Here is a 15,479-nt window from a genome sequence, read left to right on the forward strand (position 1 = left end):
TGTTGTTGTTGTTATTATTATACTAGTTTATTTACAAAATTTGAATGCTGCCAACCCAAAGTCAGGTAGTTCAAATCCCCCAGCTGCTCCACAGGAGAAAAATAGGTGACAGTCTCCTCTCGTGCAATTTACAACCTCTGAAAACCCACTGGAGGGTCAACTATGAGTCAACTTTGACTCGATGACAAAGAGTAGAGTAGTAGTAACCTAGGAAATGAATGCAAGTCCCAAATTGTGAAGAATTCAAATATGTGTCTATAGTGAAATGGACACCCAGTGGAAAGTTGTACAGCAGTGAGAGTGAAAAAATAAGCCTCTCACCACCAGCATAGATGAAATGCATGAACCTATTAGTGAGTAAAATAAGCCACAAAGGATTATGGTTTTACTTGAAGTTCAAAGCCAAACTAATCTCTAGTGTTAAAATAGCACTTGATATCCTTGGGAAATAAGATAGTGACTAGAAGGAGATTCCAAGGAGCTTCTGGAGGTCTGGTCATGTTTCTTGATCAGGTTGCTGGTTACATCGCTGTAGTCACTTTTGTGAAATTCAACATTTAGGATGTGTGCACTTTGCTATGTGTATTTTCTTTGAAATTTACCTTTTTAAAAAATTTTTTTTTTTAATTTGGTGTACTGTCGAATTGGATCCGACTGGCACAGGAGGAGTTTTTCCCTCCTTCTCCAGTGGAGAATCTGGGGAAATTTGCCTTTTTAAAAATCTTATAAAATAAATACGAAGCTGCAACAAATAAGTATATAACCTTTAGAGATACTTGAAGAAGCTTGTGTAATTTCAGATTCTTCAGTTAAGTGGTTTTTGTTGTTGTTGTTGTTGTTGTTGTTGTTATATGCCTTCGAGTCACCTGCAACCCACAGTGACCCTATGTACAGCACTTCTGAAACCTGTCCTATCCTGAGCCAGTCTCACTGATTCCAACACACCAACCCCCATTGCCCCAATAACTGTATCAAGCCATCTCATCCAGAGACTTCCTCTCCTGTGCTGTTCCTTCCCCTCTTCCAAGCATGATGTCCTTCCCCAAGGGCCAGTCTCCCCTGGCCATATACCCAAAGTATAAGATGGAGCTTCACCATCCCAGCTTCCAAGGAGAAACTTGGTTTTACCTTCTCCAAGACAGACCTGTTTGTTTTCTTGGAAGCCCATGATATGTTCAAGACTCTTCTCCAGCACCACAGTTAGAAGGCTTCAGTTCTTCTTCTGTCATCCTTAGTCATTGTCCAGCTCTCTTATGCATAGGAATTAATTTTGAAGACCATGAATGACCTGGATCAGGTGCACCTTAGTCTCTAGTCTAGCATCATTCTTCTCAGTACTCTGGAGAGGTCCTTGACAGAAAATTTTCCCAGTGCAATTTGTCTTTTAATTTCTTGACTGCTGGTGCTGAGTGTTGATTGTGGAGCTGAGCAAGCTGTAATTGTTAACTACCTCACTTCTCTTCTCCATCTATCATGGTGCTGCCAGTTGGCCCAGTGGTGAGAATCTTTGTCTTTTTTATGTTGAGCTTCAATCCATATTGAAGACTACACTTCTTGACCTTCTGCAGCAAATGCTTCAAATCCTCTTCAGTTTGAGCAAGCAAGGTTATGTCATCTGCATAATGTAGGTTGTTGATGAGTCTTCCTCCAATCCTGATGCCACATTCCTCCTCATAAAGCCCTGTTTCCCAAATAATCTGTTCTGCATATAGATTGACAAGGTATGGAGACAGGACACATCCCTGACACACTCCTTTTCTGATTTTGAACCACGCTATGTGCTGAGGACTGCTTTCTGGTCCAACTGTAGGTTTTGCATAAGCACAATAAAGTGTTCTAGGATTCCCATTCTCCTCAAGGTTAGTCACAATTTGTTGTGATCCACACAGTAAAATGTCTTTGCATAGTCAGTGAAACACAGATAAATATTCCTCTGGTATTCTTTGTTTTCTGTCAAGATCCATCTGACATTGGCAGTAATGTCTTTAGTGCCACAACCTCTTTTTTTTTTTTTTTTTTTGCCACAACCTCTTCTAACCCAGCTTGTTATCTCTGGGAGTTCTCGGTCAGTGTACTGTTCCAGTTGTTTCTGTGTGATATTAGTGTTCAGTAATTCTCACACTCTGTCGGGTCACTTTTTTTTGGAATGGGAATAAATATGGAGGGAGGAAAAGAATTAAGGGCACAATTTCAACAGGTGTCTTGATAGCCCACTTTTTCTCTCTCAGTGCTCTAAGACTTTTAAAGCTATTGAAATTGACACATTGGTAAGTAAAACTGAGTTTCTTCATCCTTGTAAGGTTTTCTTTTCCTAAATTCACTAGGAAAGTGAACTTAAGCAGCTTGTATTGTCTGTTACTGGACTGACCTCTTTCAAGACAGGGCCTTCAATTCTCTTGTTTAAATGGTTGCCCTCTTCCCTTTTACCAATACAGTTCACCAGTTTTTGCATGCATTTGGTCTAGCCCACAGTTTGTTCATTTCATGGATTTTCTTTTTTCTTGTTTTCAGGGGACTATGAAAGGCTTATATTTTCAACAGAATTCTACAAATGAAGAAATCACATTTGTATTTCAAGAAAGGGTAAGAAAGGTGGTTTAATCATTAGCTGAGAGAAGATAGTATTTTTTTATATTCTATTATTTTCTGTTTTAGATGATCTGCTGTAGGTTATTTTGAATGGAGTTAAATGAATAAAAATTATTTCATGAAACTCCTCCAATTATTTTGCCTTAAAGATTATGTGAAAATATGGACCTGTATTGTACTAGAAATACTAAATAGTCCTTTTCTTTTGGTCATGTGTTGCAAAATTAACCCGTTTTGAATGTGATAAAATGAGTTTTCAAATTACAGTCATATTTCAGAAAATACTTTATCCTGTATTGTGAAATGAAAGAAGTGGGAATGCATTGTTTTCTACACTGATTGCTGAGCTTTACAAAATTACCTCATTCACTAAGCTATCAATGATCTCTAGTGTTTTGACTAGGGAACTCTAGTGGTTTAGTGGTAAGAAATTGCCCTGCCAACACACAGGTACACAGTTTGAATCCATCAGCTGTTCAATGGAAGAAAAATGAATGGGTAATCTCTTCTCATGTGATTTATTGCCTCTGAAAACCCACAAGAGAATTAATTGTGGGTTGGTTATCACTCAGCAGTACAAACCAACAAACAACAACTGTTTTGACTATCTTTATTATATACTTTTAATTGATACTATAATTTTTATAGCAATTCAAAATAATCCCACTGTAAATCTGCAAAGAAATGGAAATGTTATATCTCCATAATTATATAGATATAATAATAATTCTTGCATCTTAAGCACAGTCTATTTTTCTTTGGTGTTTTTTTATTTTTTTTCACAAACTTCATAATCATTTTGGGTCAGAAGTGTGAATCTGAATCTCGGACAGTTTGACTTCTGCTGGAATACCCAGGAATAGAGTACAAGAGATTTTGTTAACTTTCAGAAAAAAATTATTTCCAAGTTCACAAAATCATGACTGAAATTCACAAATTCATAAGTATTACTGAATATATCCATGATATCACCCAGTGTTTTTAAATCTGAAATTTAAAATGCTAACACCAGAATATTGTGTTCATGGAAAATAAAGCACATTAATTGGACAAAATATAACCCCTTTGACAGAAACAGGAGGAACTATGTAAGTAGCTCTTCTTGGTAGTAGTAAAAAGTTGCACTGCTAACCCAAAGGCACACAGTTCAAGTCTACCAACAGCTCCTGGGAGAAAGATGGACAGTCTCTTCTCATATGATTTACTACCTCTGAAAACCCACTGGAGGCTTTTCACTGGTTCTGATTTAGTAGTAGACAGCACGATTAGGATCTGTTGTTCATTAGATTGCTCTGAGTCGTAGTCAACTCTACAGCACATAACAACAAACAACATGAGAGCCTGAAGAAAGTGTGTTTTTGGTGCTTCCAGTTTATGGTTAGTTAGACAAGGATATTTAGTAAAATGGATTCCTAGTGGAGGAGTAGGTTAAGTGTTAGACTGATAATTGAAAAGTTGGCAGTTTGCTGCTACCAGCTGCCCTTCAGGAGACAGATAAAGCAGTCTCCTCACATCAAAATGTATAGCCTTGAAAACCCAGTGAAAGGTTACCGTGAATCTGAAGCAAGTCAACGGTAATGGGTAATGTGGGTATATGCTGTAGGGTATTTTTTGTCTTTCAAGTTGTATATATTTGTGGAATAAATCAAAACCCATTGCTGTTGAGTTAGAGCCATTTCATAGCTCATTAGGTTTCTAAGGCTGTATATTGCACAGGAGGTGACCATCTTTCTCCCAAGGAGTCAGTGGTGGATCACACTGCCAGAAAGATGCTGACTTTGGGTTAGCAGCTCAGCTCCCTATGGACAAGGCCACCCAGAGCACCCTCCCTGTGATCTAGGACAGGAAATTAAGTTCATTTTATAGTTTAACCCCAGAATCCCATGGGACATGCTGAAATACCAAGATAGATGTTCAATGAGAAAGAAAAGAAACAAGTGATACTAAAGAACTGAGGCTGACTTAATTGTCTGGTGTTGCTGTAAAAGAGATCCAAGGCTTTCACAAACAGCAATTTAAGATGCTAAATATCCCTATCCAGGAGAGTAAGTCTAGCAGAAGGCTCACCCTCTGTTGTGAAGGCAAGTCCGGCTTTCCTGTAATTCTGTAGGCCAGTTGTTCCTTGTAGATTTCTATATGTCTGTCCTGGCCTTCCCAGGTGACAGGAAGCTTCCTCACCCAGGCACCCAGACCAAAAAAGATTCTCTCCATTCCTGGAGGTTCTTCCTTGATGTTACTGAGAGTCCCCCTTTCTTGGCTCACTTTCTTCCTTTTTATCTCTAGTGAGATAAAAGGTATCATAGATCACACACTAGGAAAATGCCCAGACTTCTTTATATCAGGGCTGTGATGGAATTAAGGGATATTGCTTCCTGCCCCTCCTTAATCCTTTTACAACTGTTTCATTAGATCATGGGATATCTTTACTTAGTTTCCATATCATCATTGTCATTGTTGCTATTGTTATATGCCATCAACTACAACTCACAGAGACCCTATGAACCTTGCCCTATCCTGAGCCATTTCCAACACACAATAGTAATTCTATTGCCATAGTCATTGTGGCAGTCCATGACATTCAGAGTCTACCTCCCCTCTACTGACCCTCTACCCTTCTGAGGATGATGTCCTTCTCCAAGGACTGGTCCTTCCTAGCAACATGCCCAAAGTATATGAGATAGAGGATCAAAATTCTAGCCTCCAAGGAGCAGCTTACTTTCACCCTCTCAAGGTCAGACCTGTTCTCTTGGCAGTCCATAGTATGTTCAATACTCTTCTCTTGCACCACAACTCAAAATCATCAGTTCCTCTTCTGTCATCCTTCGTCATTGTCCAGCTCTCAGATACATAGCAAGCAATTGAGAAGACCATGGCCTGGATCAAGCACACCACAGTCTCTAGACTGACATCATTGCTCTTTGGCACTCTGGAAAGGTCCTTGACAGCAGATTTCTCCCAGTGCACCTTGTCTTTTGATTTCCTGACTGTTGGTGCCAAGAGTATTGATTGTGGATCTGAGCAAGATGAAATCGTTAACAACTTCAATCTTTTCTCCATCTCCATGTTTCATCTATCTCCTATTGGCCCAGTCATGAAGGTCTTTGCTTTCTTGATGGTGAGCTTCAGTCCATATTGAAGGCTGCAGTCCTTAACCTTCTGCAGCAAATGCTTCATTTCACCTCACTTTCAGCAAGCAAGGTTGTCATCTGCATAAAACAGGTTATTGATGAGTCTCCCTTCAATCCTGTTGCCACATTCTTCTTCATGAAGTCCAGCCTCCCAGATGACCTATTCAGCATATAGATTGAAAAGATATGGAGAAAGGATAATGTTACATAAATGTTTTTGAGGGGACACAATTTAATGTCTGCCAACAGCACTCAGAAAATTCTAGCATATACTATATGTGTTTATTTATGTATATACCTGAAAGTGTGTATCTGATGCTTTGAGATTACTTAGGTTAAAGTAAAATGCAGTACTCTTCTTTGTGATCCAAAGTTTATTGTCTACAGGTATATTCGTTTCAAAATATATACCTAATTTTTTTAACTCAGAATTTTCTTTTTTTTTTATTATGTTTGTTGGCTCTGTTATTTTCCATCAGATTGGTTCCACTCATTGAAAGCCTTTATGTTATAACAAAGGGAAATATTGCCTAACCTTGGCCATCCTTATAATCATTGCTACATTAGAGTTTTATTGTTGCATTTACTGTGTCACTCTATATCATTGAGACTTTCGACTTTTTTGCATTGTCCCTTTACCAACCATTACAATCAAAGCTTCTCTGTTCTCACTTCTAAGGAACATTCTGATGGTATTTCTTCTGAGGCTGATTTGTTCATTCTTTTAGTAGTCCATGGTACTCTAGGAGGTTTTTAAAATTTCACTTTCTTCTGTTCCAATTTTGTGAACAACTTACTTTAGCACCTGTTTTCCTTAACAAAAAGAAATCCAAAGATGATTTTTGCTCTTACTTTAAAAAAAAGAAAAGGTAAGAAATGAGACTAGCACTCAGTGTTTGTTTTGTAGTGAGCTGTTAGGGACATGCTACAGACTACCAGCCGTAAGTGGCACTGTCAGGTTCCTCTCAGGAACTTCACTCAGTGTCAAACCACCATAGTTTTCAACATGCCTGTGAGCACCATCATGTTGTTGTCATTGTTAGGTGCCTTGGAGTAGACTACATCTCATAGTGACCCTATCCATAATGCATCTGAATCTCGCCCTGTGTTGTACCATCCTTACAGTCTCTAAGGTGGTTGAGCCCATGATTTCAGTCACTGTGTCAATCCACTGACCCTTGAGATTCTTCCTCTGTTTCTCTGACCCTCCACCTTTCCCAGCATGATATCTTTTGCCAAGGACTGGTCCCTCCTCGCAGCATGCCCAAAGTATGTGAGATGAGATTTTACCAATCCTTACTTCTAAGGAACACCTTGATTCCACTTTTTCCAAGACAAGACTTGTTTGTTCTTTTGGCAGTCCATGGAACATTCCATACCCTTCTCTAACCCCACAATTCAAAGACGTCAATTCTTCTGTCATCCTCTTTCAGAGTCCAACTTTCAGATGAATAGAAAGCAATTGGAAATACTGTGGCTTGCATCAGGCACACCTTGGTCTTTAAATTGATGTGCTTTCTCAGCAACACTTTGGAGAGGTTCTTCACAGCAGATTTCCCCAGTGCAGCACATCTTTTGATTTATTGACTACTGTTGACATAGGTGTTGATTCAAGTAAGATGAAACTATTGACAACTTCAGTCTTTTTCCCCAGGTATCATAATATTGCCTGTCATCCAGTGGTGAGGATTTTTGTCTTCATCACTGGGCCAATTGGCAGCACCATGATAGATGGAGAAGAGATTGAGGTTGTTAACAATTTCAGCTTGCTCGGCTCCATGATCAACACTCTTGGCACCAGCGGTCAGGAAATCAAAAGATAAATACTATTGGGGAAGTCTATTGTCAGGGACTCTTCCAGAGTACTGACAAGCAACAGAGTCCATCTAGAGACTAAAGTGTGGCTGGTCTAAGCCATGGTCTTCATAATTACTTGCTATGAATCAGAGAACTGGATATTGACTCAATACTTTTGAGTTATATTACTGGACATACCATGGACCACAAGGAGAACAAAGAGGTCTGTCTTGAAGAGGATGAAACCATGTTGCTCCTAAGAGGCAAAGGGTTTTGAAGCTCCATCTCACATACTTCAGGCCAGGAGAGACCAGTCCTTAGAGAAGGACATCATGCTCAGAGGGGTGGAGTGATGACATAGGAGAGGAAGACCCCAGGTGAGATGGATTGACACAGTAACTGGTGTGTCAGAGTCAGAGAGACTGGCTCAGGACAGGGCAGGCTTCAGAGCTATTGTACATAGGGGTCGCTGTGAGTCACAGGTGACTCAGTGGCACATAAACAACAGCAACAACAGTGTTGAGATGTAATTCATATTGAAGATGTAATTCATATCATAGTCTTTGATCTTCTGCAAGCAAGGCTAAAGTTATCTGCATAACTCAGATTGTTAATGAGTCAACCTCCAATCCTGATGCTACATTCTTCTTCATGTAGTCCAGCTTCTTGAGTTATTTCATCCATATATGATTAAATAGGTATAGAGAAAAGACAGAGACAATAAGATTAACACGGGGTTTAGAGAGAAGTAACACTTCTCCAGATTTTGAGCCATCCAGTGTTTTCTTGTTCTATTTGGACAACTGCTTCTTGTTCTGTATATAGTTTCTGCAGTTAAGTGTCTGGGATTCCTATTCTTTTCAGTATTATCCATTATTTGTTATTTCATGTGATTCACACACATGTTCATATGTGAACACTATTTGGTAATGTTATTTTAGCTTTTATTAGTTACTTGATATGATTTAGTAGGTTCTATTTTGGGTGTGAGAACACGATTTTTTTCACGTATAAATGAATGGAAATTACTTCTGTGCTTTATGCCATTTCAGCTCACAAAAGGTTTCATACAGACACTGCACTTTTTACCAAGGGAAACCTGTATATCAGTTGTTGTTGTTGTTGTTGTTATATGCCATCGAGTAGCTTGTGACTCATAGCGACCCTATGTACAACATCCCTAAACTCTGCTTTGTCCTGTACCAATTGCACCGTCTCTGACATACCCATCCCAATTATCCCAGTCACTGAATCAATCCACCTTATAGGGGGCCTTCCTCTTCTGCACTGTCCCTCCACCCTACCAAGCATGATGTCCCTCTCCAAGGACCTGTCCCTCCTTGCAACATGTCCAAAGTATGTTAGACGGAGCCTTAGAATCCTTGCCTCCAAGGAGCAGCCCAGTTTGACCCTTTCCAGGATGAATCTGTTTGTTTTCCTAGCAGTCCATGGTACCCTCAATACTCTCCTCCAGCACCGCAGCTCAAAGGCATCAATTCTCTTTCTATCCTCCTTAGTCATTGTCCAACTCTCTGATGCGTAACAAGTGATAGCAAAGACCATGGCCTGTATCAGGTGCACCTTAGTCTCCAAAGAGACACCATTGCTCTTCAGTACTTTGGAGAGGTCCCTAACTGCAGACTTTCCCATGGCAATACATCTTCTAATTTCCTGGATGCTGGTGCCGAGAGTGTTGACTGTGGAGCCAAGCAAACTAAAGCTGTGAACAATCTTAATCTCTTCACCATCCATCCTGATGCTGCCAGTTGGCCCAGTGGTGAGAATCTTTGTCTTCTTGACATTGAGCCTCAATCCATATTGGAGGCTGCAGTCCTTGACCCTCTGCAGCAAGTGCTTCAGGGCCTCCTCAGTTTCAGCAAGCAGGGTTGTATCATCTGCATATCGCAGATTGTTGATAAATGGTCCACCAATCTTGATCCCACATTTCTCCTCATAGAGCCCAGCCTCCCGGATAATCTGTTCTGCATACAAGTTGAAAAGGTATGGAGACAGGACACATCCCTGGTGTTTGTCCTTCCCAATTTTGAACCATGCAGTGTTCCCTTGCTCTGTTCTGATGACTGCCTCTTGGTCCAAGTATAGGTTTCTCATTAGCATGATCAATTGTTTTGGGATTCCCATTCTTCTCAGAGTCAGCCATAGTTTGTTATGATCCACACAGTCAAACACCTTTGCATAGTCAATGAAACACAGATAAACATTCCTCTGGTACTCCCTGCTTCCAACTAAGATCCATCTAACATTAGCTACAATATCCCTAGTACCACGACCTCTTATAAACCCAGCCTGGACTTCTGGCAGTTCTCTGCTTATGTGTTGTTCCAGTCGTTTTTGGATAATCTTCAGTAGAATTTTGCTTGCATGTGAAATCAGTGAGATTGTTCTATAGTTTCCACACTCTGTTGCGTCACCCTTCTTTGGGATGGGAACAGTACAGATCTCTTCCAGTCAGTTGGCCAGGTGGTTGTTCTCCAGTAGTCTTCAAAAATTATTTGTAGGTTTTACATTAAAATTATCTATAAGATTTCAGTGCTGTTACATTTTGTCTAATCATGTGTGAAATTTTCACAGTATTAAGGTTCTAAAAAAAATTTGTAACCATTATTGTGTTGTTATTTGATCTTAGGAAAACCTTCCTGTTACAGAAGACAATTTTGTGAAACTTCAAGTTAAAGCTTGTGCTCTGAGCCAGATAAACACAAAGGTATTTGGTGCATTTGTTTTCGACAAAAGTTAAATGACTGTTTCATATTATGTTTAGTGTATATATACATTTTAATGATGACTGACTACCGACTAACACGAAGAAAATAGCATCCTTAGAAGAAGAGACTGCTGGGATGGGGCAGAGGACCATGGAAAATCGATATACATTGGTGTAGTATTCTTTTCTTAAGACAAAGTATAGGCTAGTTAAAATTAAGTCCTGTTGAAATAATGTAGATTTTTTATCATTATATTAAAGTTTTTTATAAAGCCCTACTTCATGGCAATAAGTTATAATCAAGAAAAAAAATTACCTTAAGAAATATAATTGAGAAAGGAATTAGAAATATAATTTATTGTAATCATCACTTCTATAGATATTTTTATTTAATGGCTATAGATATGGTTTATGTCACTCTGCTGGTCATCTCTTCCTCTGTTCTCTGCCTAACTGTATAGTAGTCTTTCATTATGTGAAATGCGTGGAAAGTCTCTGGATGTTAAAGAATCTAAGATTAATGTCCCATGATGAACAGAGCAGGTCCATTTACTCTTGTTTTTAAAAGATTAATACCAAGGGATCTCTGGTGGCCTAGTGGCAAGAAGCTGCACTACAATCCCAGAGGCACGCAGTTCAAATCCACCAGATGCTTTGCTGGAGAAGGAGGGATAATCTCCTCCTGTACCAGTTAGATCTGATTTGACGGTACACGCACACAAAATAATAAGATAAAATTAAAAAAAAAAAAGATTAATACCATTGTTGACTGGGCCTTTCATATATTGATTATAAAGTTACCGTATACCATGAACTGTTAAGAGAATGAACAGGTTCCTCCTGGAGAGGATTAAGTCGGGCTGCTCCTTGGAGGCAAGGATTCTGAAGCTTCGTCTGATATACTTTGGACATGTTGCAAAGAGGGACCAGTCCTTGGAGAGAGACATCATGCTTGGGAGGGTGGAGGAACAGTGCAGGGGAGGAAGACCCTCGATGAGATGAATTGATCAGTGACTGGGGTAGTGGGGATAGGTGTGTCAGAAACAATAAGTTTGGCTCAGGATAGAGCAGGGTTTAGTGCTGTTGTGCATAGGGTCGCTATGAGTCACAGGCAACTCAGCGGCACATAACAACAACATAACTTTTAAGAATTTGAAAGATTGGTTTGTTGGGGTTTTGTAAAGTCACATTAAGAGGAATTACAGAACCAGCTTGTAGCCTTCTGTTGGGCAGCATTAGACCCTGAGTGCAATCTGGGAAGTGAATTCATGAAATCTCCTGAGGCCTTCTCACCCAGAAAGCAAGCATTGGTCTCTGTCTTCAAAGTCTGTGTTCAGTCCTTCCGTGATGTTCTTTTTAAAACTATGAAAAATGCATTAAAATTCCAATGCAATAAGTAAATCTTCATGTCTAATTGAAGGAAATGGTAAAATCCATTTAATGAAATACTGTATAACTATTAATAATCATGAAAACTAGTTAGTAAAATAAGGAAAGATTAGTAGTAAGTAAAAGAAGCAAGGCACAGTTATTAAAGCCACGATTATAATTCTCTAAATGTGTGTATAGATTAAGTAATATAAAATACCCAATAATTATAAAAGAGTGTCATATAAACATCTTAGGAAAAATATCAAGTTCTATACTGAAAAAGATTTTTTCTGACCAATAGACGTGGAAAACCAAAAATTGAAATTTAAAGGAAATATTCAAAATAATTCTTTTTCTTTGTTGTTGCTGTACTTGCTGCCAAGTTCCCTACAACTCAGCAACTCTATGAACAGCAGCCTTACCCTACACTGTACTATGCCCATATTCTCACCCTGTGGACCTTAACCCTCGCTTGACCATCCGCATATTCTCACCCTGTGGACCTTACTACACTCGACCATCCCCATATTCTCAGTCATGCTCACACCCACTGTGGTAATCACTGTGTCAGTCCCTCTTGTTGAAGGTCTTACTCCCTTTCGCTAACCCTGTTTTTACTTAACTATTCTTAAAATAAGGGAATCTGAAAAAAAATAAAAAATAAGGGAATCTGGTGGCTTAGTGGTAAGATTTTGCACTGCCAACACAAAGGCTTGCGGTTTAAATCCACCAGTTAATCCAAAAGAGAAAGATGGGCAGTTTCCTGTCATGCAGTTTACTGCCTCTGAAAACTTGCTGGAAGGTCAGCTATTATTCAGTTCCATAACAGTTCCGTAACAGTTGTATAGCACCAACCAAAACAGATTTACAAAACAAAATGAAATTTATAAATGTATCAGCACGTCTAGTGTCGTAATTTAAGTGTACATGACAGTAACTTAAACTAGTCTTATCTAAAGATATTTCATCACTTTAAAAGAAATTAGAATTAATAAAGTCAAAATTAGCAAAAGATTAGTTTCTTAAATAATTTATTCTTTTTTTTAAAAAAAAAAGAAACTTCAGTCACAAGAGCCTAGAATAATGCAGCAATTTCTCTATGTATGTCTCTCAATTCTACCCCCTGCCCACAACCCCCAAATCAAGTGATTTTAAAGGGAAATGAACTTTTGCTCTTCTTAGGTACATCTTCATTATTCAACATCTTCTTCAAACACCCTAACCCCACTTGACCTAGTTGACTGGTAAACAGTTTTTGCCCACAAGAAATCTTTTAGCCCTAATTTCCCATCACACTTAACAGACTAAAAGTATATTAATGGTGATTTGAATAATCAATCTTGAATAATGATATTCTTTCATGGACAACATCCATGGGTAACATTCAACTATAGATACGTATTTTCTTGGTCCTATAAGTCATAATAGAATTAAAAAATTCTCATCAGGGAACAGTACTATCAGATTTAACCAGAGGCAGTGGACATAACTAGACATAGCAAACCCAGCAGCTTCCCACATAGAGAGCATGTGTTTCATGTGTCTTGTATACAGAGTTATAGCACTGTTTTATGACGCAATGCCGTATATATAATACATATGTTAAAAGAAAAAAATGTATATACACACACACATTGTTTTGTACTGTTAAATCAGAACCAAACCATAGCTGACCCTCCGGCAGGTTTTCAGAGATGCTAAATTGCATGGGGGAAGGTTGCCCATTTTTCTCCCAGAGAGTAGCCTGGGACTTTGCCATACTTACAAATTAAAAACAGTGTATGCTTCTGCTAAGAGTTAGCAGCATCCAATCTTATGTATTACTTACCTCTTTGGTGTGGAAGCATTATATCAGTTTCATTTTCTTTTTAAAAGTGCATCATGACTCCCAAACACAGCAAAACCAGTGCTAGTCATAGTAACAAGAAGAAAGTGAGTCAGGTTATTAAACAGCACAAAGATGAAAAATCAGTCAGTGCCATTTCTTGTGATTAAGCATATGTATTTACCAGGTATATGATTTTATGTTTGCACAACATCCAAATCGTATAACATCATATTTCACAGAATGTATCATGGGCATTAAGTGACACATATCTGTATAGTAACTAGTTCTTCAGCAAACTGTTTCCTGTACTCCACAGAAACCTGTTTATTTACTTTGTCTTAAAATCATAATAACTCTGAATCCCAAAAATTGAGTATTACTGTAATGTGATTTTTACACTGTATTTTACCGTGTATAAGAAGCTACAGTTTCATTTTTTTTATTAATTTTAATGAAAGTTTAGAGAGACTTAGGATTTCCATTCATTCATTGTTGCACTTTTCTCCCTGCCCACCTCCCCCCATTTTTTCTTTTTGAAAAGTGAAATTCTTTCATTGTTAAACAATCCTTCCCCCCAAGTCCACTCCACTGTGCAGCCTTTGTTGTGAACTCCTGTTATGACAATAATACTTAATCATATATCCCTTTTAAACAGTTCTCTGCCTCATCTGTTTCACTGCAGTATACATTATTCCATCTTTCTCAGTCTCCCCCCAACCCCAATGTGAGTCCTATTTTACAACAGTGGCCCTATGCAGTATTTGTCCTTTTGTGACTGAGTTATTTCACTGAACACAATGTCCTCCAGGGTCACCCATTTTGTATAATATTTCATGAGTGCCTTGTTTTTCAATGCAGCATAGTATTCCATTGTGTGAATATATCAGAGCTTCTCTATCCATTCGTTTGTTGATGGGCACTTGGGTTGTTTCCAGCTCTTTGCTGCTGTGAACAAGGCTGCAATAAACATGGGTGTGCATATATCTGCTTAGGTGGCAGTTATGGTCTCTTTGGGGTACATGACCAGTAGTGGAATTTGTGGGTCAAATGGTATTTCTATTTCCAACTTTTTGAGAAAGTACCATATTGCCTTCCACAGTGGTTGCACCATTTTACACTCCCACCAACAGTGAATAAGGGTTCCAGTTTCTCCGCAACCTCGCCAGCATTTGTTGTTTGCTGCTCTGTTAAATTTTGCTATTCTTACTGGGATGAGATGATAGCTCATATTTGTTTTGATTTGCATCTCTTAGAACTAGGGATTTTGAACATTTCTTCATGTGCTTTTTGGCTATCTGAATGTCTTCTTTGGTGAAGTATCTGTTAATATCCTGTGCCCATTTTTCAGTTGGGTTATTTACCTTTATCTTGTTGTAGTGCAGAGTTTCTTTTTTACAAGAATATTTTAACAGTTTTTATTATGATTTAGCTTCTGGCAGAAATGAAGATGGAGAAAGATTTCTATCCTGTTGGGAGAGAAATTGCTGGAGTTGTATTAGAGGGTAAGTTTATATAGATGTAAGTACCTGCATTTATTTTCTAAGGTATAAGGATTTAAGTACTAGGTAATTGGTTTACCAGTACATAACAGTAACTATTCTTTCAGATATAAAATTTACATATAATGAAATGTACCTGTTTTTCTTTCTCATTAAAAATGGGATAGGGATTTAATTGGTGTTTTATAATTAATTGAAGAACTTACTGTTCAGTAACAATTTAGAGATTATATATTAAAATCCTTTATTTTATGTTCAATATGATGACCAGTCTTAACAGTAAACCAAAGTAGTTGAAATAACTTTTTTCTCTATTTATTAGATAGTATTCAAAAAGTGTATTTATCCTTACCGCGTATGTGAATGACTATATGGTAATGTAGATAAGACTATTTTCGTTTGTCTTTGGTTTTAATCTGTAATATGTTTAATACTCTTTCTGAGTGTAATCTTCTGATAAAATTAAATGTTTGTTACATTTTCACTATTTTTTTTCTTCCCCAACTGTAGAAAACTAAAAATAAGAAAGAAGTATCTTATTT

The 15,479-nt window shown here is 38.2% G+C and overlaps 1 protein-coding gene across 1 annotated transcript in view; it reads left to right on the forward strand.

Annotated features, from left to right (window-relative positions):
- Positions 1-2,517: 2,517 nt before the first annotated feature.
- CRYZL1 (crystallin, zeta (quinone reductase)-like 1) overlaps positions 2,518-15,479 on the forward strand; it is a 62,090-nt gene continuing 49,128 nt past the window's right edge. The window contains exons 1-3 of the mRNA XM_006886746.1: positions 2,518-2,583; positions 10,162-10,239; positions 14,868-14,938. Of these exons, the coding sequence (XP_006886808.1) occupies positions 2,518-2,583; positions 10,162-10,239; positions 14,868-14,938 (215 nt within the window). The remainder of the gene's footprint in view (positions 2,584-10,161; positions 10,240-14,867; positions 14,939-15,479) is intronic.

The sequence above is a fragment of the Elephantulus edwardii genome, unplaced genomic scaffold, assembly GCF_000299155.1.
Source record: "Elephantulus edwardii isolate Elephantulus edwardi_28Jun2011 unplaced genomic scaffold, EleEdw1.0 scaffold00051, whole genome shotgun sequence".
Lineage (NCBI taxonomy): Eukaryota > Metazoa > Chordata > Mammalia > Macroscelidea > Macroscelididae > Elephantulus > Elephantulus edwardii.